This window comes from Chlamydotis macqueenii, chromosome 11, assembly GCF_036417535.1.
Source record: "Chlamydotis macqueenii isolate bChlMac1 chromosome 11, bChlMac1.mat, whole genome shotgun sequence".
Classification (NCBI taxonomy): Eukaryota; Metazoa; Chordata; class Aves; order Otidiformes; family Otididae; genus Chlamydotis; species Chlamydotis macqueenii.
The window spans coordinates 2,175,804-2,203,732 of record NC_141566.1 but is presented as its reverse complement, the minus strand read 5'-3'; the positions used below and the strand labels follow the sequence as shown (position 1 = coordinate 2,203,732).

The 27,929-nt window shown below is 46.4% G+C and overlaps 1 protein-coding gene across 2 annotated transcripts in view; it reads right to left on the bottom strand.

Annotated features, from left to right (window-relative positions):
• Nucleotides 1-27,929, bottom strand: part of LOC104477618 (vascular endothelial growth factor receptor kdr-like) — a 120,278-nt gene that overhangs the window by 36,220 nt on the left and 56,129 nt on the right. For both annotated transcript variants that reach the window (XM_086756182.1, XM_086756183.1), the window contains exons 7-12: nucleotides 27,409-27,568; nucleotides 26,831-26,948; nucleotides 25,376-25,551; nucleotides 14,639-14,789; nucleotides 12,109-12,214; nucleotides 3,400-3,508 (exon numbers count right to left, since the gene is read on the bottom strand). In XM_086756182.1, the coding sequence (XP_086612308.1) occupies nucleotides 3,400-3,508; nucleotides 12,109-12,214; nucleotides 14,639-14,789; nucleotides 25,376-25,551; nucleotides 26,831-26,948; nucleotides 27,409-27,568 (820 nt within the window). The remainder of the gene's footprint in view (nucleotides 1-3,399; nucleotides 3,509-12,108; nucleotides 12,215-14,638; nucleotides 14,790-25,375; nucleotides 25,552-26,830; nucleotides 26,949-27,408; nucleotides 27,569-27,929) is intronic.

The following is a 27,929-nucleotide window of genomic DNA, read 5'->3' as shown; positions in this document are numbered from 1 at the left end:
GGGTGAGCCCTTCCGTCTGAAGCAGCGCAGAGCTTTTCGTAAATCCTCTAAACATGTCGGGAATAAGCAAATCAAGACTGGCAAGTGGTTGTAGAACAGCCCAGTTTGTACATTGTTCTAGTGTCTGCTGGCAGATTTTTGTCTCATGTTTGAAATATATTTATTTTCTGGTCGAAATCTTTAACTCCATTTTTCTGAGTTGTTTTTGCAATCAGATAAGCCCTTGAAAAAGGGCTTTTGTTATTATTTGTTATTCTTATCGTCATTCATTTATATTCCAAGAACATTCAGAGGTTTCGTATGGGTGGGATCCCATTTGTTGTGTGTGGTACAATCACACAAAGCCTAGAATTTGATTTACTGTGGACCTACAGTAATATACAGTTGCCCTTTCCAAGGTGCAGACCAGAGATTAGAAGGTAAATAATATTTGTTCATAGCAGAGAATACCTCCGGGAAAGACCAGGTCAGCTTTTCGCTGCACTGGGAAGGCTGCAGTCTGCCTTGAGTGTCCTTTGGTGCGTAACTGGTGGAATCAGTAAAAAGGATTTCCACAAACCAAAAATACTGGAAGAAGAGTTAGGCCAGGGCGTGATGGATACCACTGCTGCTGCATTGCTGTGGGAGTTTCTGCTTCAGGAGAGCTTCAGCGGGACACTGACAGTCAGGACGTCCGCAGAAAGAGCTCAGAGAGGCTCCAGGACTGTCACTGAATGATAAGATTTCTTATCACGTTGGACCCCTTTTATGGTTTGGTTTCAGCGTGATCTCCAAGCTCTATTTGACCCTTCACTGAAATGAATCCTGCTGGCAAAGAAATGATTTAAAAATAGATACCAGTGCTATTTCTGGTGTCCGTGGGAGTTTTTGTGGGGGCTCTGCAGTGGAAGAACAAAATGCCTGTTGACATTATTCCATTGGGATAAATACATTTTTCTGAAATGAATACGTGGTGATGGAAACACCAGGCTGAAGTAAGGCACGTCCCCGGAGAGCAGGTCCCGCCCGGACAGCACCTGATGATCTTTCCCTGTAACACTCTGCCATGTCATAGAATCATAGAATGGTTAGGGTTGGAAGGGACCTTCAAAGGTCATATAGTCCAACCCCCCTGCAAGGAGCAGGGACATCTCCAACCAGATCAGGTTGCTCAGAGCCTCATCCAGCCTGGCCTTGAACGCTTCCAGAGATGGGGCCTCCACCACCTTTCTGGGCAACCTGGGCCAGTGTTCTATAACCCTGACAAAACATTCCAACCCTGACCAAGTGGAACAAGGTTTTGAGGGAAGAAGAGATTTTTAGCCTCTGTGTCATCTTCAGATTACCAGGGAGAAGTTAATTAAGCTCTATTCACCCAAAATGTTTGAAAGCAGCCCAGGATCCACCAGCTTGTTTGTCAGTAGGAGACAATGGGAGATCAGGTCTTTAAAATTAGCGAATTGCTGAATGAGCAACTCTGCTGCTGTGCTACCACTGCAACATGACCTACTTTAGGATCAGGATGGCCACATTTAGAAAGATTTCATTTCTTTCTAATCCATAAACACCGCTATTTTTAAACACAGCACTTATAAAAGTCAGTCATGCTCGTTCAGCATCTGCCTCTTCCCCAGAACGGCACAGGCTCGCAGTTTTTCCTTCCCAGGCAAGAATATATCTGTCTTGCCGAGCCCTGTTCACCTCCTGGTCTGTTTTGGTGGAAACATTTCCACCATAACCGCTGTCAGTAATTTTGTCCAGTGATTCATTTCCTTCATAATTAAAATGGCGTGGTTAAAGCATTTGTGTCTGAAGACATTGCTAGATTGATCTTAAAAAGAAAAATCGGAAATATTACCTCATTGTGGGGAAAATAAGCTATATAACTTTATTATTAAAATAAAACATAGTTGTGAAAGGTGGATGATTGATCTAACCCTTTGAGTCTGACCTTATGCTATTGATTATTTAGTTGCTGCAGCATTGGTCTGAGTCACCAGGTATTGCAAAGTACTGTGAATAGCTTGGGAACGTACAGCTTTGAGCAACCCATCCAGAGATAATAGCTGGAGGAACTCAGAGCAGAAAAAACCCACGTGAAGACTCAACACTTGGGAGAGGTGATGTGTAAAATTAATAGCTGGTCTTCAGCCTGCCTTGGGCATCTTGAGGACCTCTTATATCTGAACTGTATCTCCCAAAAGTGCACCTTGAAGGGCTTTTTCCTAAGAAAATATGGGTTAGGGCTTTGGAAGATGTCTTCTGGAGGCTTAACGCTCTTCTGTCTCCGTAAGGCATTGGGGTAGCGCAAAGAAGCTGTGAGTGGAGGTGGAATCTTTCTCCCATACGGCACTGGCTTCATTATCGCTGGATGACGTTTTTTATATTAGCACTTCTGTGCGGTAAGAGTGGTAACAATGTTTAGTGAGCGCTTTATTGATGAGCCTGATTTGAAATGTGCTGAATTACTTCAGGGCAAGGGAGTCAAACAACGTAGGAGGTGAGAGAGGCAGAGGAGCGCAGAGCACTGCCACGAGCGAGCTTCACCCTCAGAACTTGCTTCATGGGGAAGAAACCAAGTAGTGAGAATCAGACATTTACCTTCCAGGACACTTCTGCACTTTTTGTTCTAAAGATTGTTATTTTGATGCAAATTCTACCAGCCAGCATCCACTCATCCAGAAAGTGAGCACAGAAATGATTCCATTTGTTCTAGTTAAGCTCTTGAACAAGGCTGACCCTGGACTCTTCTCTTTTTTTAAGCTCCCATCTCTCCTAAAAGCATTATGTGTGTCCTGATCTCACTACTAAAGAATTTCTGTGTTGAAAGGTTAAGCAGATATTTGTTTGGATTTGTGTTCTTTGGAGAAATAGCATGTCCACCTCCTCCCTCCCTAAAGGGCACTAGAAGGGCTAATTGCTCAGGCAGGGATCCAATGTCACCACAACTCCCAGTGATACCAGCCCTGGATGAGGGCTGGATATTGGCCTTGCTCACCTTTGCTGTGTCTGCTGACTTAATTGGAGACCAGCCCTTCTCCTGAGTCAGGGAGAGGCTCTAGGCCTTTGGAAGACTACAAAGGACTTCGCTTTCGCTGGAGCTTTTGTGAGGACAGCGCTCAAATGTCATGAGTGTTTCCTGAAGACACAGCTAGTCCTAGGGCCTGCATCTGCAGCTTAGAAAGGGCAAAAGGGGCATCAGGTCTGGTGCTGGAGATGTCAAACTCAGCTGCGCACTGACGCAGGACCCAGCCTCGCACGTGGGGAAGAGCCTGGGGCCGTGTGATTGTGAGCGCTCTGAAAACACAACGTGCAGGGATTCCCAGAAGTTTTAACGAGCACTCACCAGCTGTATAAAACATTAAGGTAAATCAGATCATCGGCGTCTCATTTCTGTGGAGCGTCTCTTGTGGTGTTTACCTGAGACGTAGAACTCGATGCTCCTCTCTTCTTCGCTGACCTTGTTTGAAGCCACGCAGTAGTAGATTCCTGATGTGCTGCTGTTTTCCGTAGTTAGTGTGCTCACAATCTGCCAAGCGAAGAAAGAAAAGATAAAGGCCTTGAGCGCAGGGTAGGCTTAGCAGAGAGACTTGAGAGTAGTGGATAAGTATATGGTTTATGGTAGAAAAACAGTTAATGAAGGAGTTTCTAGTAATGAGTGAAGCTCACAGACACATGCTTGTATTAGATTTTTGGTCTTTCCTTTAAAATCGCCTCAGCCCAGTTAATTCTCTTCCCACCTCATTCCTAAATCTTCCCCTTCTTTTCTTCCCATGAAAAACCGATTTCCCTTTAGACACACTGCTGAGGTCTCAGTGACAACATCAGCAAAAAGCCAAAGCCAAGGACCTGGAAGATGCATCTGAGACACTGGAAAGGAAGGCCCACATCCACCTGTTTTCTGCTTTTCAGTTATGGTTTCTGTGGGCAACAGGACACCTGCATTTGCATGGGAAGCAGGTCATTCTTGTGGATGTGGTAGAAAGAATATTGCAGGATTTTGCTTTGCTATAACTCCAGAGAAGGGAGGGAGGGATACGGCCCCTGGGAGCCCCAGGTCACTCTTATAAATTGTGCTTGGACACCTCTTGATTCCATAACCCTTCCTCAGAACCTCACCAGAACTCGTGCGGTGAGTAAGGAAGCTCTGGAGAAGTTGCCTGTGCTACAACACTTGGCAAATGCAGAAAGAAAGGGAAGATCATGCAGGAGAAGGAACATTTGTCCTGAGCTTCACCACATCGAAAAAGGAAGTGGTTCAGTTACTTGTGGACTGAAACACATCCTTAAGAACTTGTGTTCCTTAAACATCTCAAGCCCCTGCTTCTGTGTAGGGCCTCCTTGATGAGGAGCTGGCCTGGTGCTCCCCTGTCCCTGTCAGGAGGCAACACCACAAGCTCATGGAGGACTGTCCCCAGGCCATGGCTTTAATTATTTCTAGTAATTCCCTTGGGCTGGTAGCAAGAAAGCGGAGTCTAACCCACCAAAACAGAGATGTTCTTGCAAGATGATTCTGCTTCCCCTGCAGCCATTCACCTGAGGAGCTCTGAGCCCTCACATTTGGAACAAATATCACTTTCTTTGCCATCCTCTCTAAGGACTTTGAGAATCAAAACTTATAACACCCTCTGGCCCTTTGTCCTTATCTCCAGAGACCGCTTTGAAGTGCACGAAAGCATCTCTGGACTTTCTTTTTAATATCCTAAACTAAACTCACACAAGACATTCCTTTACTCCTCATAAAGCTGCACCGTGAACGTCTCTGTAGCTGTGTGGGATGTATTTTCTGAGAGTTATTTAAGATTTTCTGAGCTTTGGCACTTTAAATCCTGTAGGGAAATGAGTTTCAAAGGTTTTGATCCTGTGTGCGTTTTGCATTCTCGTAAGGAACATTTTCAGGAGAATAACGGGCGAGCGGGAAAGCATCTACTGTTCATGGGCACCAAACACAGCAATTGACCCATAACAGGGACAAACCACGTTTAGGGGTGAAAGCAGGAGACCAGTAAACCCAGCTCCCTCTGGTGTCCACCAAAGAAAGAGCTGTGCAGTTCCAGTTTATTTCTGGTGTGAAAATATAAATTGGATATAAAATCAGCCAGAGCAGCAGTCTGTTCCTGCAGCAGCGGGCCTGGTGCCCCAGGTTTGTAACAAGCACGTGTTCAGAGAGCTGCCCCGACTTCAAGCGTAGATGCTGCCTTTTGGGTTACTGCTGAATCAGGACCAAGATTTTCTTCCCATGATGACTAGATCTTAGAATTTTATGTCTGGGAATAGAAAAAGCCAATAGAAATGTACGTGCTGAGGGCAGAGGGGGTACATTTGGACAGCTATTTAACAGCTGTTAGTCTTGCTAAGCGACAGCTCGAGATGGGGAGTCGAGGATGATACTGTAGAACCAGTTAAAATCATAAAGAGGAGTGGAATTATCCATTTTGCAGTATATCCAAAGTGCCAGGGGTGACACTGTGACTCTTCTAAAAACTGATGCAGTGCCTCGAGCTGCATTTGGTGGCCCAGAGGTGAACGCGCGCATACGCTCATGAGCACACACAGATGCTGACGTCTCTAACTACGTAAGGCAAGAGCAGTCTGAGGTGCTAGTGGGAAAAAAAAAGCAAATAGCTGTACTGAGACCTCATCCCAGCTAATCTTAACTGTGTCTGGACGTGAAGGTGAAAAAGGTGCTAAAATGATGGTGGGAAAAAATCTGGGGGCAAATTCTTGGGAAAAAGTTTACTGACTGTAATGGTTTAGCCCGAGGAAAAGAGAGAAAGTTTTCTTGTTTGCATGCCCAAAATCACTGTTGTGCACTTGGATACCAGTTTGCTACACCCTGAGCACGAGAGATAACACACTTTACTGTCTTGTCTTAGATCTAGCATGTTCCAGAGTCCTCCAAAAGGTGCCTTTCAATCCTGCAGCATCCTGCAGAGCAATATATGTGATTTTAGAGCCGGAAATGAAGGATGCTGAGTGATTGTCTTGTAATAAGATGAATCCCTTGAAATCATTATGCATCAGCTTTTCACCCTAGCTGTGTGCTCTGGGGTAAATCCCTGAGATTGGGAGTCCAATTATCTTTCCAGCATCTTAAAGAAAGTTCTCGGTTGCCAAACTAATCTAATCCTGGTTCAGTCCTCAACAGAGTGGTGCTTTGGGACACACACACACTGTACTGAAGGGCATCCAAATCTTCCTTCCCTCTATAAGACCACATAGTTTTGTTTTTTTTAACAAAAGGAACCTGAAAGAAACTTTCAGGAAGCCAGCAGTGGAGTGGCACAGTCCCAGCATTTGGGGACCTTTAATAGTGAGTGGAAAAAAATCTGAGGGGATAATCTACTTTGCATGCTTAGTCCACGCACCTGGCAGAGTATTTTCCATTCCTGGAATCAGAGCCAGGATAGAAAAGTTGGAGATGTGTTGGCATTTGCCACATCTACGCTCCAGAAAGATCTGAGCTGCACGGGACTGCTGGTGGTCTCCTGTCCACCTCTTCCTCAAAGCAGAGCTCACATCAAAGCCGTTTCTCATGCTTTCTGCTCAGAAAACTGCTCCCAGACAGAGCTCAGCCCTTTCTGCCGAACCTGAATAATGATGCTGATGGGAAATCTGCAATAGCCTTGACACATCCTATCTCTGCAGCGAAATTACTATTCATGAACTGTTTACAGCCTGGAAGTTTGTACTTTTTAGTTTACCATCCACTCGTGTCCTAGTGAAGAGCAACTTAGACTAAACGACACGTTAACCCTTGCCAAGGTGCTCCAGCCACAAGCGGTAGCACAAACTACGCGGCTTTTCAGTCCATAGCTTCTGTGCAGGCTGTGCTGGAACCAAGGGTAATTAATAACAAATTATTGGCATGTAATGTCTAGACATCTTCGTAGCAGGACTGGGATCTGCGAGTTCCCTGCATACCAAACACCAAACATCCTTCAGAGCAGTTTTGATTGCCTGTGTTGAATTTGGAAGCAGAGGGCTCCTTTTCCTATTACTTAACCTAAAGGCCACCCAATACTGCGAGCCCAAAGAAGGGATTATTAGCTAATAAATAATTACTCTAAAAGAATAAACTACGTTTAAAACTCAATAAGAAAAGAAATAAAATGACTGATCTCTGAAGAGCAGCTATGACAAGTAAATAGACATCGCTGCTGGGAAGACTCCTAATGGAACGGTTCAATAAAGTCCATATGTCTTGCACTGTAATGTTCCTGAACTGATAAAAACAAGCTATTTTAGAAGCAGCCAAATAACATTCCACAGCCATATACCATGAGTGTTTTGAGACATCTTGTAGTAAGGACAAAGCAGTGAGACCTTTTTTTTTAAACTGGAGCCAGCATGAATTAATATATCTTGTTATTCCTTGCTTTCTCTCTCCTTTGTCTAATCCCTCCCTCCGACGACTTTAGTTAACAATTCTTCTCTCTTTCACTTCGTTAGCTCTGTGTGGGCGAGGATGAAGAGTAGAAAAAGGGGGTGGAAAACTTCTCAGCTGTCTAACTCTGGCAGAGCTGGGGTGGAGGTGGCTAGAAGGAGATGAAATTATAGGAACTTCACCAGAGACCCCACAAAGAAAATATTCAGCTAGCTCCCAATCCATCTAGTTGAATGGCACGGAATAACACTTGTTTTTATAGCCTGACAATTCTGATCCATGATCTTGGTTCATTCATTCAAAACATGCTAAAGGATGGACTGAGGACAAGCGATAAGAGAAGGCTGTAAGTTGAGGGAGAAATTCTAGGGTTTGCTCTCCCCTCTGGCAGTGGGCGTTTCTCTCCCTGTAAAATGAGAACCGTCGTTGCCTTCCTCACGGAGTATGGCAGGGCTGATGGCACTACCGTGTGCTCAGGAAAGGAGCTGGGCAGGGCAGGAAACTGGGGAAAACCAGCAATTTGAGGTGCCTCTGGAGAAACTGGTATAGATTTCAAGTACAGATGAACCGCTCACTCTCTGGCCCTAGGACAAGTGGGCGGGCGTGAGCAAGTCATAAGCAGTTACCACCCTCCTGCTTCTTCCTCGCACCCAGTGATTGCAGCTAATGAATTTAGGAGGGCAGGAAAGACAGAGTGCCATTTCTTGTGTCCCTGCTGCTAGTGAGGCTGTCTCGGGAAGACTTGCCAAGGACAGCGTAGCGGTCCATGTGCTCCTGTGCTTGGATAGTGCCTGAAACATCTGGGCTGGTCTCCCAGAGCGGATGCTGTGTTCAAAAACCCAACCGCATGACTGTTCACCTTCCCCTGCCAGAGACTGATGTCACACGGCTTGTGGGAGCTCGCTGAAACGGGCACCCGAACAGGGTGACACATTTAAACAGCTCACACACTTTTCACCAAGCACATCTCACTACTCCAATGTAATCTTTTTGTTCCTTCAGGAGATTTCAACCTGGCATTTTGGGGTCAATTTTCTTGAGTGGTTATGAATTTCACTAGCAAAAGAGATGTATGAGTTTCATTGCAGAAACATCCACGTGGCCGGGCCACCCTCTCATATATACGTGAAAAGAGAGAAAAAGAAACCTCCAGTGATGACTGGATTACGTACAGATCTTGCTATGCTTTTCTGCTCTGTCCTGTTCTTCCAAGCTCAGACCAGTATGTTCAGTTTACTAACAGGAAAGAAAATGAAATAGCAACCTAACTCCTTGCAACTCCAAGAGGAAATTCAGGCAACTCGTACAATCATGGGTGTTCAAAAGAAGCTTTCCCAGGTAGCTGCACAGTAGTTTAAATCTCAAAGTGAAAAGTTCAGTGTCGGCACAAAACCACCAGGAAAGTTAAACTAGCACGATGCAATTGCCTCAACCACTATTTGAGCAAAACCTCAGTGAAGGACATCATAACGCTAACGATAACCACATGCTTTCCTTTAGGAACGAGACTCAGCCTTTAGAAGACAGGAGGGGGTGAAATTCATTTCTCTAGCTGGAATAACAATGCAATAATCATTATGACAAAGATGACGAGACCTCAATTTTACATGCCACTTTTGTCAAATAGATATCTAAAGATCTTGATATGATCAAAGATGACATCAAGCATCAGCGGTCTGCTGGAAAAATCCTTGCTTGCTGCTCTGCCAGCGAGCTTTTGAGCAAGATTCTGGATGTGGTGTTTCTAGGGGTTTGTTCCCCTGTTCTTAGCAGCTCTAAACAGTCACTGCATTTTTTTCTGATGTCGTTGAACCAGCATGTATTGGTACAGTGCTTCGAGGGGGAACTCTAGGGATGCTGAGAAATCTTAGAGACGAGGTAAATTCCTCCTTCTGCTCTGAGGCTCCAGCTATTATTGCACAGGCTCGAATCACACAGGAAAAATAACCGATCTTGGCTAATCCCAGCTTCGTAACACAGTCAATGAAAGCCGCGCTCAGTCAGACCCCAACATCTTTATTATTTCATCTGGCTAGTCAATGCAGATGAATTACTTGCTAGGACATGGTGGGAATGGATTGGGCTGTTTCCTGTCTGTTCTGGTTCTGGTGGGAATAAGGACTGATAAAACACAAGGAAAAGTCTGAAGGCTATGGGTTTTCATCAGGGTCTTTTTTTGAGTTATATTTGATTATCTAAAGCCTCTGCTTAGCACAGATAGCCTTGGACTTCAGAAAGGGGGAAGGAGAGGAATTGTCTGCTAATGGAAGCAGGGAGACAAAGTGCTGAAACCTGAGATTCCTAAAATTTAGTTTTATTAATTTGAATAAATCTTAATCAGGACATCAAAATTATTAGAAAATATCTCAGAATGTGTTTTCCACCAGTGGATCAGCAGGAGATGAAAATAATGAATATATTATAAATTGTAAAATTATGTAACTTGTAAAGAAGTATTTTTATGAAACTTTAATAGCGAAGTATGTAAAAGTTGTAGGCTGAGCTTTTGAACGTGTCTAAAAATGAACCCTTCAGGATGCCTGGAGTCTATAGAGAGAGCGAGGAGCAGCCTTGGGGCCATGTGGTGCTCAGGGTGTGAGCAGCAGCAGAGCTCTTGGGGAGCAAGAGGGCTCCTTCTGAGGACTCTGTGGAGTCCTCTTACTGAGGTCCCCTCGTGATCTTTGTTTCCACTAAGCGGTTGAGCCTCCTTTCTCCTAGCACTCTCATGTCCACCATGTCTTACGGGCAGGAAACTCAGGCAAATGGTGATGGCAGGACTGACATCCTACAGTGGGTGGGTGTCCTCTGTGGGAGTGGGGCACTGTTTCTCCTCCGATTGCTGTACCTGGAGATTGCTGCACCTTTTCTTTCTAGGGAAATTAGGTGACAGGGGAAAGCTGGGAAGTCCCTAATCAGGCACCAGCACAGACTGAGGATGTGCTTGGAGTGCCCCACTGGACCCAGGAGGTCTGTGGCACTCCTAAACCACCTCATTCGGAGACTGCAGCCAAATCCCATCTTAAGTCCACTAGCAGACTAAAATTTCACCCAGTTGCATATTTGCCTCTGCAAAGTTGGTAAAAGAAGAAATGGGAGTGGTGTGCGGATGCATAAACTAAAGAAAAATGTTTCTAAATCTGTGTTGTTGAGGTGTCTCTCTGTCCCAGCAACCAAGAGATATTTTTTGAGTCACAGCAATTGTGAAACCCTTCACTTTTCTATGGGGACTAGCATAACTTTAAGAGTGATCATCAGATGAAAACTAAGCTCTTGGACACCAGATCATGTATTTAGACAGACTGTGTACACGGGGAGAAACTGTAGCCATGAGAGCCACAAAACTCGTCAGTCCATGCAGCAACCAGAAGGTCTCAGAAAAAGAAGAAACTTTGTAGGCACATGTCACCCACCTCCATCTTTTACAAGTAATTAGCACTTTGTAAGTAGTTGCTTTTACCCAAGATCTAAAATTCTTAGAGAATACATGAAAAACAGAGCTTGGGGGCACTATGCCATCTAAATAAACCCAATTTATAAATATCTTCCAGCAAGGGGAAAACTTGGGAATGAAATGCGAACACTGATTTTCGTCTTCCCAGCCCAACACCATGTTCAGAGCTCTGGTTTAGATTATGTTTAGAGCTGGAAGGTCTCCATGAGAAAGAACAGATGGCTAAGGCACCGATCCTGCCAGCTGCTGATTTAGTATGGACCCGATCCAGAAGAGCACTTTAGCTTTGTCCTTAACTTTAAGCATGAGAGTAGCCCAAGAATTACCATACGCTTAAGGATGCGTCAGGGTACGGACTGCAGAGGCCAGCACCTTGCAGGATTAGGCACTAAACTGCCTGGAACATCTACTGTGAAACCTGTAGCTGCAAAACCACTCCTGAAGCCACAAACTTGTGTAAGTCCAACAGGGGTAAAACCACAGCCTGAGCCAGACCACAGCATCTCCTCCAAGGCAGAGCCAGAGGTCTGTGGATCTAGAGCAGAACAGCGGCAGCAGTTTCGCCGGGATTAGCATGGACGTCTGTTCATATCAGCCAGCATCACCGCAGGTACCCGGGAGGTATTTAACAGATAATTCCTGGCTGGGATCTTTACAGCTCACGGAGGAAGCGTGCTGCTGGTGCTGTTTGGAAGGGGAAGCGGGCAGGGAAGTGTAGAAGGAAGGAGGCCTTCCCACCTTCATTGGCCTGGTAATGTGGCTGGCAATCCAAATGGGTACAGAAACATTGACCACTCTGGCCGAAACAGGCTGGTACTGCAGGCACTCACACACTCTGAACATCAGGCCAGCTATCTCTGTCTCTTAAATCACACAGCGATTTAACTCTTGCTACTGGGAGAGCAGGCAAGGTTGGGCAGCACAAAGCGTTCTCTAAGTGCTAAGCATTTTCATGAGCTCGGCGTCCTTATCAGTTGTGTGCGCTTCACAGGACCCCGCCTGCACTGAGCCAGGCTTACACTTTCTCAAGACTGAGGGAGACAGAGAGGGTTTTGACCCAAGAGCCTTTGGAGAGTTTTAAACAGGGTATGTGACATCATTGCCAGAATCCCGGCATTTATAAACAGCGGAGATCTGAAAATGATCCCAGGGCTGTGGAATTTGAAGCATGCTAACAACTCACAGCAGCTTGGGAACGGCGGGGAGAGAGCTCGTGTGAGCGCGGCGTCCCCTCCGTAAAGCCCGCTGCTATTCCATGACATCACTGCTTAGATTTTCGGCAGACACGTACCTTTCTTTTATCTCCGTGGTTCATGGTTATGTTTTCAATGCTTCTGATCTTGTTGCCTATGAACGTGTTCTCCCGGACCACAATCTTTTCCCCTTGGGGGTTGCATCTGGAGGTAGAAAAACAAAGGTGGTGTTCAAGAACCCAGCTCCCCACAGGTAACCCAGGGAGCGTTATTGAAGAGCAAGAACGTCATTCCTAGACAATACTCTAAGGTCTTAGAAATTCATAAAACTATTTTTGCTGGAGATTGTTACCTCTTCGTGAAACTGCTGTATTCCGTCATCGCAATATTTCAGAATTATTTACAAAGCACCTTAACAGAGCTGGACAAAGATCAGTACATGAGCAGCAAGGGAACTCCCCAAGCCTTCTGAAGACTGAAAACAGAAAATACTGGACGACTAATTAAATCATGTGAGTTTAATCTGGCTGGTATGAGTTATACTCCAACTCAGTGCAGCTGTGGCTTCCTAAGTGCTCTTTTAGCCCTGCCAGCGCATGTCAGACTTCCAAATGCCAGTCATTCAGAACAGTGGGGAGGTCAACGTTGCTGAGCACGTCTGTCTGTCTGCGCAGCTTTCCAACACAAAGCGCCGGTCCCCACGGCCTCTGAGCCCGCTGTGGCAGAGTAGGATCACAGGAGGCAAAATGAATATGGATTTCTGCAAGTGGTGACCAAGGGCCGATGCTGCAGAAAACTAATCCATAAATGAGCTGTGCCTTTGCCGAATCCGCGCAAGACACACGGGTGACACCCGGGGTCGAGGGGGCGTTCATAGCTCTCGAAAGAGCCTCATTAGAAGATCTCTTGAGCGACTTCCTGCAAGGCACAATGCTGTCTTGAGGATGAAGGGAAAAAGCTCAAAGGAAGCAAATCACATCCCAGCTCTAAGGAACAATGATAGCGTTCTGGGATTCAAAGAGCACTGGTGAGGAGGGGGGAGAGAGAGAGAGAGAGGGAGGAAGTGAGACAACAGGAGGAAACGAGGTCTGTGTCATTTCCCACAGGAATCCTCCTACAGCTTCTGCTGGAAAAGATAAGGCTGCCCCAGAGGCCAGAAGAGGTAGACAGCACTCTGCGATTGTATTTAAATTGATAAGATCAGAGAGTCAGAGAGCTGGAACAGGGGTTATATGAGGCCTTTTGCCACCAGGTCACTGGTTTGAATCTGGCTTAATTCGGCATTCGTGACCAATTCTCTCTCCGTAGACAGAAAGGTCTGGAAAAGATTTCAGGTCATCTCTGTGGCTTTTCTGCAGAATGTATAACCTCTTTCCTTATGGTGTTTCCATCCTGGTCTTGTTGAACACCTCCGAAGCAGCAGCTTGCTTGCCTTCTGCTGACCTGCGATGCCAACAGCCCCACCTAAGCCCGCAGATCTCTGCGGGTTTATTCGAGCAGGAGCAGCGGCACTGCCTGGAGGAGGTAACGGGCTGCATCCCTTGCGGAGGGACACAAGGTCAGTTTTTAGACCCAACCTCAGACTAGATCACCCCACATCACTGCAACTGCTGCAGCGGAGAACCTGGGAAAGGAGCTTTTCTGTGATTTTCACCTGTCTTATGACAGCCACAGCATTTGCGAAAGCTTTGGAACGGTGAGAAAATAAGGGTCCATCCAGGAATGTTCTCTCTTGCTTCCTAGACCTGCCTTCATTTTTTTTTATGGATGAAAAACCTGACTTGAGCCCTCTCGTTGCAGGGTAAAGCTGAAGTGCCGTCAGAATTGTTACACATGGCTCCCGTGTGTCCCCTGGGGCTGCCAGGGAGGCATCCAGACCTCAGCCAAGACCTCTCTCTGTAGATCCCTCTGCTCATGTAACAGCAGGAGCAAAGAAAATGTCTACGTATATAAAGCGAGTCTCGAAAGGCATCTTGTGCTTTAACTCGCCCCATTCCTCTCTGACGATCCTGACCCAGTGACTTGCTTCTGTGTCTTCACACCTCCACCTGCCTCGAGACGTCAGCAGAGAAGGGCCCTCGGTGAGGCGCGAAGGCTCGGCTCGCTTTTCCAGCTCCTGCAACGCAGCCGCTGCCGTGAGAGCCCCTGCTCGCTGTGCACCAGTGGAGCCAGCCCTTAGGAAGCGGCGTAAATTCCATATGGAAACTAAAGGAAGCCAAGCCTTTAGCAGGTTTGTCTGACAATAGCTCTTACGGGGAAAAACAGTGTGTTAGCTCTTTACCGAAAGCACCTATCTGGTTTTTTTTTTGTCAGCCACGTAGGCTGTATCCAAGAGGTGTAAGAAAAGGTCTTGGTAAGTCAGAGAGACATTGCTGGTCAAGTAAAGGAAATTCAAGCCTGATCTTCAGTCACTTTAAACTCTCTGACCCAGTTCTGGTAATACAGAAGGTACTTGTAACTCCAAAAAACCACACACAACTGGATGTCTGCTGGGCTGGTAACCCTTGAGATCTTTAGGTGGGGAATCGCTGCTTGTGGTTTGTAACTAAGACAAATAAGATGTACTGGAAAGAAAAACTGATTTGAAACTATTTAGCGCCATGTTCATCTGTAGGAATGTCCACTTACAGAGTGTCTGCCAGGCTGCAGGGCTGCCACTTCCACTCGATCTTCGGGTCAGGATTCCCGCTTGCAGTGCACTGGATTTTGTGTTTGCTTCTTAATTCCACCCGCTCAATCTTATCAAAGTCAGTTTCCTTTTCATAGATTTTGGGTCTCTCTAAAGGAAAAAAAAAAAAAAGAACAGAAAAAAAGGCAAATGAGCAAATTTACATCCATAGTCATGGTCCTGTTTCCATCAAAGGTGTTGAAACTTTGTGCTGTGGTCACTCAGTGATGATTTAGTGAGGCTCCTGGAGCTGTAGGGAAATTACCAGCGGTACTGAAAATGTGCACTCGCAGAAACATGGGTGTTAGTTGTGGTGTTTCAGAAAAAACATTGGAGTGCTACCTAATTGCTCTCAAGTGCTGTCGTGGAGCTGCTGTACTTCTGGAAAATTCATTCCATGAAACCTGTGTTGGTCAGGCCGTTAGTCTATGTACTGGTGGGCAAAATGGCATTCCAGTTCTGATGTCACCTCCTGAGAGGAACCTTATCAACCAGCTGCTGCTCTGCAATACTGGTACCATTGTGCAGGTTCTCCCGAGGGTTGTGGAAAAAAAAAAGTCTTTTTGATCTGAAAACTTCGCTTTCCTTTTCTCTTGATGTGTAACATGCACTGGGTGGAGGGGTGAAGAAAGCAAGGAAGAAGTGATGGGGAGAAACACTTGTAGAGTAATGCCAAGAAATTCTCACCAACAGGGAAACCATTAAAAATGTCACTGCACTATTCACATCTGGAGGGGCTGCAAGATCACACCCTTGGACTGGAAATCTCTCAAGAACAAACTTTTGTGTGACACTTGCAGGGCTGCGTGTTGCCAGCAGGAAAGAAATGCTTTGTCCCATCTCCTTCCAGCTCCCACGGGAACATGCGAAAATGAGAAATAATGCTAAAAAATCCCCAAAGTGAACTGAACTCTTCCTAACCTCGCAGAGGGTGGGTTTGAGTTTGGGGTGAAAGCACAGGCTCTTCCCTTGTGCAGACAGCTTTGCCCATCCCTAACCATATCTCTTTGCTTCTCATAACAGGAAATCAAACAGATTTATTGGTCGGGGTCCCTCTGAGGAACACCTCCGTGCAGCCAAGTGTGGCTGCTTTACGCTGAGGGCTTTTGACAAGTTGGGAAGTGAATGTAGATTAGATTTCTATTTTTCGGGTTAACTTATTTTTTCTGCTGTCAAGGAGGCCCCAGATATGTAAATATGAGCTGCTGCCCACCTCATCAATCTTGAGCCCTTTCTCTCTTGTTTTTAATAGCTCTTTACCCTTCCAGCCCTGTATTCCTAGGAGAGGACTGACCGGGCTGATCCTGTGTCTTGGTGAGATCCCCACTTTCCATTTCTCATGGCTGCCAGGTCAGACTCTGAAAGATCTTCTGACCTCGTCATTGCTGAAAAGACATCAGCATTTCCTTCTCCGTCTCACGAAAGCGGTATTGACTGCAGTTGGCTCAGCCGTATCCTAACTCCATGCTATAGTAAAACATCAGCTGCTTTAAAGAACCTTAATTAACTCCTGATTAACGTTTCACTTGAAAAACCCAAATGACAGGCCTTGTTTGGTTTGGCTCTTGGGTTCCCTTTTGCTTTTCCAATCCTCTTCAGTTGAGTCTTGTTCCCCATCTGCCTGCAGATGATGTTCTGTCAGGCCCCAAAAATCCTCTCCTCACTCCTCTGTCCCTTCAGACAGGGAGAAGGATTGTCATTTCGTGAAGGAGAAGATTAAAAAGGGAGCAGATGGGACTTCAGACTGTGGTTCGGGTCTCTCAAACTCACATCCTCCTCTGTAACCTGGACCCAGGGCTTCCTGCACCACGTTGCTCTGGGTTGTGCAACGTATCGCTGACCAAGTGCTTTGAGATTTGTGAGCAATTCACAGGACAAGTTACTGGGGCTAATGTTGAATTTCCTTGTAACTGGCATCTCAATTCCCATCAGTAAATTATTTCTGATCATAAAAACAATTTTGTAAAGCTCCCTGGAGAGAGAAGCACATTTTTCATTATCTCGGGCCTTCTTCTTTTCAGTCTCAAGTCCTCTGTTGGGCATGTCTGGGCTGACCTCAGAAGCATGATTTTCACTTGGAGAGAGAGACACTCTAAGTTCAGTGTGAAAGGTTACTCAAGTGTTATGTGACAGTTCACTCGAGTGATGTATTTTCTTGGGGAGGGAGACGGTGTGTTTGTGTATTTGTGTGTGTGAAAGAGTATGGGGGACAAGGTTTGATTGCCATCTTTTAATATTAGGAGATTTTTCTGTACTCTTGGTGAAATGATGAACACACTGGCTGTCATTTAAATCATCCTTCTGAAAAAGAAATAATAATTTCAACTTGTTCTAATTCAAAAGAACATACATGAGTGACGAATGAATTCTTAATTCCATGATTACTTTATTGCATGGCACTATTGACTATTCCTTGAAACCTAACATGAGTCAAAATGATTCATCAGTTGAAATAATTATTATTTATGAGACTTAAGGAATGATTTTCTTAAAAATTGAGGGGCTGGCTAAAAATGCCTCCCCATAATTTCTTTCACAGTTCCTTAGAACACAGTTAGTGTGGGGTCGTAGCTAATCATGGGCATGACACTCAGAAATTGAAGCAATTTTTGTAAGCGTTTCCCTCTTTTTCCCTGCAAAGGTTGTAATGGTGGTAGGGGTTATTCTGCAAATGGCTCCTGCGGCGCCACCGCTGTGGGGACGCGGCCCTTCCAGAATTTGGAACGTGCCCTCTTTGTGCTTGTCAGGGTGTTGGCGCTGGTGCCAGCGCCCTGCGGGTTGGTGATGTGGAATGTGGGGTGCTCGTGCGGGGGACATTTCTTGGGCTGAAAACTTCTGGGCTGGCATCTGCAGCAGTCTCACCTGGGAAAAGGCTCTCCACACCAGCGTGGTGAGGAGTTTTTAGCCTAAAGCCAGTGATGACCTAAGGTACACTGAGTAGCGTCGTTCTCAGGTAACTCTCTCCCACATCCACACAACGCTTTGCTTTCTCTTTCGTGCTTGCTTCCGAAGCAGCATGGTGGATTATGCCCAGACTCCTGTTTGTCTTGGCTCTTGCATAGGTGTGAGGTGAGGCATGGGGTACGAACCCCCTTGTAAGCGGTGCCAAAATCCAAGTTTATTTCTAGTTGCACCTTAAATTATGCATCTAAAGTGCAACACGCAAACATCTCCATGCATATTGCTGGTTTTGAAGCAAACAGAAACCAAAGGTGTTGGGAAGGGAGAGCTTTAGCAGGTGTTGGACCACTGGCAGTACAAAAGTGGACCTTCCGTGCACCTTGCCTCCCCAGCGAGCGCGGTGCGGAGTCCTCCCTTCTCCTTGAAGCGCCGCAACTGTGTGGAGAGCCTGACCTGCAGCACCCTCTGCTCTCCTACCCCTGGGCCCGCTGAACACCTTCTCATGGAGCCTTGCCTCCAGCCAGCAGTCCTGCCTGCTATGGTAGCACCGAGCTGTTCAGGGAAATCTTTAAATCCCCTTCATTCTTGACGTGAAGTATCCCTTGCTATCCCACTTCCTGCTTCCCACTCCCCCTGGCCTGAATCTGCCTGCTTCCCTCCAGCCTCTGCCTCCCATCCCTTGGCCGTCGCCCTCCCCAGGCTGAGTTTTCTCAAGCAGAAGCCAAACAAACCTTAAAAGCTTTCTTGTCTCTGGCTGCATTTGGAACGCGCAATGTTCAGATGGCTCGAAATGTATCGAAATAAATGGGTTTTCGTCCTCTCTGGCTTAAAGTGTGACTGTATCCCCAGCTGGCTTTGCAGAGGTGCGGTTGCTGCTGTGAGAGCTGACCTGAATAACTAAAGACTGTGCTGCTGCTGCGCCGTGAAATGCAATCTACTTACTGTACACGTCAAATTGATCAGCATTATGTAACTCTCACCTTCCTTCCTAGTGGTAGCTTTAGCTTGTGGCGTTAGGAGCAAATAATACGTCCAAGGATGAGGACGTTACCTCTCTGGCGTTACCCCTTGGCAAGAGACCCTTCCAGCCCCCAATTCATTGCGGGTGTTGTTACTGGGTTGCACGCTTGTCGCCCAAAGGAGCATCCAGACACAGAGGACAGCACACAGAACGTTTCCCTGCCTTTTTTAGAGAAACTTTGCTTTACTTTCAGTGACCTCTGACTGAACTGCTCTTTACGTACCTTCCCCGCTACCATTTAAATTGGGTTTCAAAAAATCTTTCCACATTAAGGACGTAATGAAAATAACACAGAGTGGTCCAGTGAATCATTCAGTCTCAACCTCATGTACTTTGCTGGGCATGGGGCTTCATTAAAACTACTGATAGAGAGGCAAATTGTTTTCTGTTTATCCGTTCTGGTTCCCAAAAGCAAAAATAATTTGCACTTTAGAGTCTTTCATCTGATGTTCCTACGGTACTTAATGGGAGCGTAAGCTCTGCAGGCTGAGCTAGGTGCATGTTCTGTGAGGTAGATAGGAAACCCATTAATGCAGGTTTGGACTGGTCAAACAGTCTAGGGAAAAGAGGAGGAAATTTCCCCCAAATAAAACCGCTTTGTCTGTGTTTGGCTTACAAGCGATCTCTGTTTGTTTTTTGTTCTTTTTTTTTCCTTTTTCGTTAAAAGGAAAGAAAGAAAAAATCAGTGAAATGACCTGAAAACAAAACTTTTGTTTCAGGCTGAACAGAACATTGCGTTTGACCCCAGCTGATTTTGTCTGGATGGTTTTTTGTTTCGTCCTGTTTGCTGTTCTGTTTTATTTTGCGCAGCGCTGCATACAAGGCTGCTGGGAAGTGGGTGCACAGCATTGTCCCCTCAGGACCTTGGAGGAGGCCGATGCCAAGACGAAATGAGTGGCCAAAATCTCGCCGTGAGTCAATACCACGGCCAGGAACGGAATTAGGGTCACCGATTATCGGCCGCCTGCCTAATCTCTGGCACGCACACCCTGCCGCGCCGTTGTACCCCGCTGGTACGGGCCGGGGATGCCAGCTGGGTGGAAGCACGTGGCAGAGAAATGATGCAGTTGGATGCTGTATAAATAGATATTAAGAAAAATCACAGGGCACCTGACCTGCCCTATGGGGAATTTTGTTGTTGAAATGGCCATGCAGCTTGGTTTTGTCTGTTCTGACCTCGCACTCTCACTTTTGCGTGTGTCTGTCTTCACCTCGCAGGAGAAAAGCTGTCTTTTCCAGTCCTGTGCCGCCTCTCCCAGATCTGCCATTCAACCCCAATGCAACCCAGCCTGGGGAAAAAAAAGCGTTTTCTCTTGTCTGTCTCTCCCCGTCTAATTTTTGGTGGCTAAACAGAGTTCAAAAGCAAATGCCTAAGGATGAACTGCTTAATTTGTCGCAGAGCAGGCAGTTCTCTAGGATTTTTGTCTCTGCCCCCTTTGCCTGCTTTTCAAAAGAGAAAAACAAGAGTTAACGTACCTGCAGGCGTGACTGAGAGCATGGAAACCATGTGCTGCTGCTGTCTGACTGCCCCCCCCGCCACCTTGGTTTTTAGGGCTGTCAGAGAGAGATTGCCGCTGCAGAGATGTGAGCGGAATGCTTTGCGTTTTTCTGGCAAACTCCAGTAGGCCCCCACCTTCCTCTTCCTACAATCGCTTTGGCTACTTCCGACCACGTGGAAATAGCTCTCCTGCCTGTGTCTGATAAATGAGATTTGAAGGATCGACTGGAGCTCTGTATCTCTTTGCCCTTGCACCAGCACCAGTGCTACCAGTACCCAGGAAGAAAGCAGAGCTATGGGCCTAGGGAGGAGCACACGGGAACAGCGGTTCGGTGGAGACAGACTGTTGTATTTTGGGGTTATCATTTGTTCGACTGGTCCAGGACACGGAGCTTTTCTATTTTGACTTTCTCTGAATGGGTCATGCTCCGAGGAGCTACGCAGGAGATGGATACGATACACAAAGGAAAACCAGTCCTGGCAGGGTACAGAGGCATGCAGGCAAGGTGAAGGTAGATAGTTTTGTGTAGCCCTGCTTCTCGTACCTGGCTCAGTCCTTTAACCTAAACGTCAGTTGGGCTGCACTAATAATCCAAAGAAATTCACGTTTCTCAGAGTGCAACAGCGTCCAGCTCGGAGATTCCAGAGGCCATTCCGTGCACAGACGACTTCAACTGGCTTTAGATGAGATCCATCACTCCAAGAGCTCTTTGTCTCTGAGCTGGCATAGCCCAAACGTGTTAACCTCATCCCGAAGGCTTGGTTCCTTTTTCAGACTGTTTCTGGGTCCAGTTGAGGTGATGGGGTATTGTTCACTTGGATCACCGCCTATTTATTAACTTCTACGGAGATCACTGGGGACTCCTTTGATGTCAGCTCATCCCTTGCGAGCCAAAGTAGGTCAGGCACAGAACTCCCTTTGCCTTTGATTTGAAACCAAGTATGAAGAGCTGGCCTGACTACAGAGTCGGGCAACGCGTGTATCATTAAGTGCTCTGGAGCTCCCTCTCCCTGGTGACAAACGGAGGCTCACCTCGCTGACATCACAAGGAGCACATGGCCACGCGCACGTGAATTCTCCGTGCACCCCTTTTCTTCCAGTCCTTGCCCAGGAGAGAGGGAATTCGTAAGCAGCCTGTGAATTAGTGCTGCTTATGGCAGAGGCTATTTCTAGCGCTTAATCTTGCATTTCTCGTAGATGCAACACAAGAGCTTGGGGGATCAAGGACTCGACGACGGAATATAATTTCAATTGACTAGAGCAGCTGGAACCCAAAGCAATATTTGCTGGAAGAGCCTTCAGGGAGTACAGGAGAGAAAGTTTGGGACAAAGAAGAAAGGCAAAGTGGTGAAGGAGGTTATTCATCTCATTTTTTGAATTAATTTATGCTTCAATACAATCTTCACTCGCAACGTGGTGGTCGGAGCACGCTGACTGCTCCACAAAGGGCTCAGCAAGAACTTGGATACATGCAGATGACTTGCGCGCGGGTGAGAATGAAATGCAGCCTCCTTGCCCAGAAATAGATTTGAGTTTTTTTTGTTTATGTTTTGTTCTGAAACAGCTTTGTACTCCAGCCTGGAATAACTCTTTTCTCCCACGTTTCTCCTCCTTGGCTGGCTCAGATGTGCAGCCACCAGCTGTTTGCGAGGATTGTTCCTTCTCTTGCTCCCTCCCCTCCAAATTCTTCAGGACATTATTTTCTTGGAGCTTTTCTCAATAAGAATTTAATCAAACAAAACAAGACCACAGCAACCCGCCGCTTCTTGGACAGGGTTTGATGTGTAAATATGTAAAGAAGGGGTGTTTTGAAAATGCAGTCAGCTACCTCCTGGGGACCTGAGTCCTACCACGAGCCAAGGTGACTCCACAAGGGAGAGATGTGCTCCTGCAGGATTAAATTCCAGCTGCAGCGGGAGCACGGGTGACCAGAGGCACAGCTAAGCCACTTCTTAAGGAGACATTTTCAGAATAGCAGCATGATTTTCTTCCATGCCAGGCACTCGCATGTCTCCGAGTGCCTCCTTCCTGTACATTGTCAACCAGGTCCTCGCCTTGGGCCGGCGTTGCTGTCAGTTCCCACCCTGTGGCTCTGGGAGCTGTTTGTCCGTTTTGCTCCTTCTTGTCTCTGTGGAGCTGGGACGGTTGATAGCTCTGCACTCTGCAGGCACTCGTCAGTTTTACGGCATGTCAAATTTGGGGGGTAAATAGCTCCTAATATTTTATGAATTACCATGGAGTGGAATACCTTGCACATACAGCGTACACTTTATGTCCGAACTGATGGTGATAGCTGCTGGTTATGTTTACGGGAGGTGACTCCAAGGAGAGCGCGCAGCGGTGCCGGTCCTCCAGCAGGTCAGGAGATGCACTGCGGAGAAGCTCCTGTCCTGCACGCTCATGACTTCTTCTCTTGCTCTCATCCTGCTTAAAGGGTTCTCTTCTGCTGCCGCTATTATTGCGTAAAACACACTGCAGAAATTAATGTCGTGCAGTTTGGTGAATGAGTCCTGCTGCTATTTATACTCTGTTCACAGACAACAATTCACGATACTGTTAACTCCTCTGCACCTAATTGAAATTGGCAGCTGACGGGTCTGCCACAGCGTGCTGACTGCCAGTGGTACTCTCTGTGATGCTCAGGAACGTTAGAGATGTATTATTTTGAAGAGACTCACCGGAGAGGGGGCTGTATGCTTGCTTATAATTTTTTTTAATGCAATGTCCCCTTGCAGCAAAAGAAAACATATCCAAATGACATTTATCTTCTCATTCAAAAGGCTATTTAAATAATTTTCCCTCCTCTCTTTAATAGTGTATATCAGAACTCACTCACTTTCACAGGTGCAGCTCTGAAATGTAAAGGGTTGGCCCTGGCTTTTGGGGAGCAATGCTGTTACTCAAAAAGAAATGTTGCTGCTCAGTAAGAGGGAGGTGGTACGTGGCTGTGCACTCAGCACGAGGCTTCTCAGGTGCTGAATTTTGCAGGCTCCACCTTTCAGACACGATGCAAAACTGATGCTTCTACCACTGTGTTCACTTGCAAGCCCACGAGGATTTTTCCATCAAGCCTGCTAATCCCTGTGTTCAAACTCCAGTTTGGGTAATTGCAGTCTGCCTGTGGTTCTGAGCAGAGACATTCCGCAGCCCTCCCAGCTTGGGGTGCTTGTGTTTTGTGGTGGGCAAGGTCATCCCTGCATAAAGTGGCTGGGAAGTGGGATTTGGCCTCCTTCTCCATGTCTCAGTGTCTGGTGAAGCTCCAGGCAATGGAATTTATTCAGGTGCGATACCAGGGTATCGGTTATGATGACAAGATAAAGTGTCAGATTATTTGCTGAGGAATTAAGGGAAAAATTCCAATCTGCATGCAGTTTGGAGTTTCAGAAGTATTTTGGAAAGTAAAGCACATGATGCCCAGATCTGAAGAAGCAGTCCCTTTACTCTAACTGGAAGCACAAGGAAAAAGGCAGTTTGCTGCTGTTGGATGAGCTTCAAGAGCAAAATCCACCTTTTTTGGTCTCTACCCGCATGCATTGCAGCAAAGTGACCCTCTGCTTGGGCTGAGAATGACCCTCTGCTTGGGCTGAGTGCTTCACACACAGCGTGTCATGCCCCAGAGAAGAGCCTGGCAAAGGCAAGGGAGATCTCCTAGGTGTTTAGTGTCAGTCCTGTCTGCAACCAAGGCAAATCCTCAGAGTTTGCAGCATTTAGCTTCAAAACAGTGTCCCTCTTTGGCAGATATTTTCCTTTGCTTGCTCTCATTTCTGGGATGACTTTCTTTTACTAGAACAGAAACACTTGCTCTTTGTTTGTCCTGTGCTTCACCATGTGAGACCTTCTCCAGTCGGTACCAGTCCTGCGGCTGCTGGACTTTGCAGACTCTTGAGAAATGGTGGGTTTGCAATTCGATTGTTGTTCCTGATCCAAGTCTTTGTTGGGCTGATCTCAGCAGGGCTCACAGTGAGCCCCGTGCTGGGCATGCGCTGTGTGTGACGGGCAGAGTACCACGTTCTTGGACATACGTTGAAGATGAAAGGCTCGTACTGTCGTTAAGAGCATGGGATGGTTTAATCCTGAAATAGCATCTTGCTGATACAAGCACGGTCTGTTTGTTTTTTCCATGCCTATTTGGGGAATGGCTGCTCTTCAAGTAAACATTCTCTCTGGCATGCAAACACCAATATTTACCTTGACAAGATAGTTTATTATCATTCTTAATTTTCTCTTCCTTTGAACGTTTCCGGTCTCTTAACAAGACGGCAAAACCATTGTAGGGACAAACAATCTCAAGTGAGCAAATCACCGCGGCTTAACACATTCCTCCTCCTCAGCTGAGCTGCAGTACCTGGCCATAAGCATGTTCCTAGCTCTCTCCACACCTTAGTTTATGTCATATTTAAGGTTGTTTAAGATACCGTGTCTTACTTAGCATTTTTAATAAGCCAAATGTGCCCAAGTGACAAGTTCTGAGTTTGTTAGGGATTATTCCTTTCTGAAAGGTTAAATGAGAAAAGAGGAAAACACAAATGCTGGAAGTTAATGGTGCAACAGTACATAAGTATACAAACCAGGAGAAATGAGAATATTTTTAGGTGTAAAGAACATAAGGAGAAAAGAATTCACCACAGAAAAGAAAGCAAACCCATCTCAATGACTGTCTGTCTCGGTGCCTGAGTGTACCTTGGGAAACACAAAGGGACGCAGAGCTACCTTCTGCTGAACTCCCACTCGGCCTCGTGATTCAATCTCTGTTGCCAAATTCAATGGCTTAAAAGAGGCAGTGGATGTGCAAAGAGACAATGTGGCTCTTTCTTCCATTATCCTGGCAAGGGAGGTTGATAAATGTGATTCCAATATCTATTTTCCCTTTGTGTCAAGTGAACCTGCTCCAGCGCACACCACAGTTTGTTTCGGTTTTCTCCAGATTCCCCTGAAAATGAACCTGCCTCTCAAGTGCTCCCAGCAGAGAAGTGACAATACATCAAATACAGACTTAGAAAGTATTTCTGTAGCAGGATGATGGAGAGACATAAAAGACAGGGTAGCTTATCTAGTTCCTTCCGTCAGCCCTATGGGGACTTTTCCTGTCCCAGCAGATGTTCTCCAGTGCTTTGCCCAAGCTAGTTTTTAATCTCAAGGAGTAAAAATTCCATTGCTTCTTTTGGGAAACTGTCCCCCTAACTAGTAGGTATCCTCCCTAACTCCTATTAAAATTGAAGTCCTGTTAAAAATGAGAAAGAACCCAGCAGAAGTAATTATAAACATCCAGTCCTTACCTGTCACCACCAGCTGCATGGTGAGGTTCTTGTACAGGCCGTATTTTGCATTGCTCAAGACGATGGTGTAGTTTCCAGCGTGCTTTGGTCTCACATCTCTTATGCCCAGTCTGTACTTCGCTGGATCCGACTCATAGCAAGTGTGGTTGTCCTTGATCAGTTTGCCGTCTTTGTACCTGTTTTGAAAGTCCCATCAAGGCTCAGCATGTGCACGCAGGCATGTTAGCCCTCAGGAGACCTAACTGTTACCCAAATGGGGGTGGGTAGAGAAAAATGTATTTGAATGGATTGGAATGAGCAGTGTCTCTCACATGCTCAACTGTGATCAGAAATGTACCTCTAGATGCCCCCCAAATTATGCTGGATGTGCAACACTAAGTCTAGGTTAGCCGAAATGTATGTCATCAGCTTTAAAACAAGACATTAATTAAGCAGAATTGTGTTTCAGTATCAATATGTGACTCTTTACTGTTTCTGAAAAGGCTAATTTCTGTAATCTGGAGAATTTATGGTCAATAGAAAAGTCAGGGAGGAATCCACAGCCTTGAATCTTCACGAGGTAAGAGCAGGATAGCAGAGTCTGCATGAGCAGGCTCCTCATCACCGCTACTCTGCTACGCAGACTGGGGTTAGGAACATGAAATAGGCCAGACTTTGCCACACACAGAGCGTTAGGCTTGGTGGAAGGAGAAGCTGGGGCATGTGTCCTACTGCCTGAGAACTCTGGAACGGAGGCGTTTAAACAACTGCGCTGAGACCTCCAACATCAACAGCTGTAGCTTGGACCCGCAGGGAAGGCAGCTCCGGTGGTCCCGGGCAGCCCCACGCTGAGCTCCGAGAACAAAGCCCTGCTGGGGGAAAAGGGAGACGGTCCTCACTTCTTCCACCTCCTAAGTAACGGGGGGAATTAAAAATATCTCCTGGAAGCACTGATTTCACTGATCTGACTGAACATCAGAGAATTTAGTGTTATTTCACTGCATTGTCTCCAAGGATCTGACATTGCTGGTGGTACAGGACTGGAGAAAATTATTTAAAAGTTATGAAAAGAAACGATTTCTCATGTTGAGAATGTGTTCTGCAGCTTTCTATTACGCGCTGCCTCTTTGCAGGCTGACCACCAGTAATGCTGGTCAACTGGCAACCCTTCCACGATCACTTTCTACTTGAAGCTTCCAAGCAGTTCTGTGTCCAGGGTAAGTGAAAGCCCCCATTTTCCTGTAGGGATCTTTTCTGCATGAGTGGGATAGCACGGGAAAGAGGTATGGCTTGCCCAGCTTCACAGAGTGAAGAAAGGAGCCACATCTCCCTTGGCTGAACTGGGAGACCACAGCCACGAGCATTCCCAGCTCTCGTCTTTTATCTGTATCGTGAGGAACAGCAAAGATCGGTTCCGGACAGGAGCCCAAAGGAAGGTTGCATATTCCTGATTCTGCTCAAGCGGATGGTACTCACCAGGTGACGGTCGGGCGAGGGAAGGCGTCCACCTTGGCAGCCAGTTTCAGTGACTTGTGTCCTGATGTGATCTCGTAGTAAGGCCCTTTCTTATGCGAAACCGAAAGGAAAGGTTTGTCTGGAAAGAGAAGTGAACAGAAGTGGCAGATCTGCCTCAGTACAGCGCTCAGGTCTTTGTGTCTGCCCTGGATTGTGTTGCAATACAGATCTGGAGAAGCTGGAGACAACCAAATGGAGTGACAAGCTGTTGCTGTAGGCCCCTGCAGACCTCAGCCGTGGCCAGGAAGGTCTGTCTCCAGGTGAAGGATTTGACATTTAAAGCAGAGAATAAGCATCTGCCTTGCCCCTGGAGCAGCGCGTACCAGTGCCTGAGGCATCTCTTGTCCACGTGAATGCCGGCAGGCCGGGCTTTCCAGGGCATCAGCAACCACGCTTGGTGCCAGGTTTTTCCAAAACAGTTCAGCTCCCAGTTAAGCCGTGCCCTCAGACGTGTCTCGGTCTTGGACTCTTTCAAGTTTCCCTGAAAAGATGGTGCTGGGTGCCGACTCTCACAGATTGGTTAGAGATGATAAACTTACCGTACACCGTGACAGTGACGTTGGCCTCCAGCCTCGTCACGTTGAACGTTTTGCATACGTACAGGCCTCCATCTTGCATGGTGACGTTTTCAATTGTCAGGCTACTGCCCACTTTATACACCGTGCTCCTCTGGTCTATGGTTCTTTTAGGATAGGGGTGCTGGAAGTCAGAGAAAGGGGGTCAAAAAGCAGCATAAACGGGATTATTGTGTTCATCCTTTCAGACTGAGGGTCAGAGTTGTGCTTTGGGTTTTTTGTTGAGGGTTTTTTGGGTTTTTTTTTGGTCACAGTCAGTATTTTTCTGTCTGAAAAAGCTCCTACTTTGTAAAAGAAATATATTATGACAGAAATATAATATATTATGACAGCCAAGTGCCAATGCAAATTTTAGAATTTTAGAAAGCGTTATCACTTCTGATAGAATTTTTGATCCCAGAGATGTGGCCAATACATTTTACATTTATAATGTTAGAAATCTAAGCAGGGCTCATAGAAAAACAACTCTCTTCCATCATATGGGA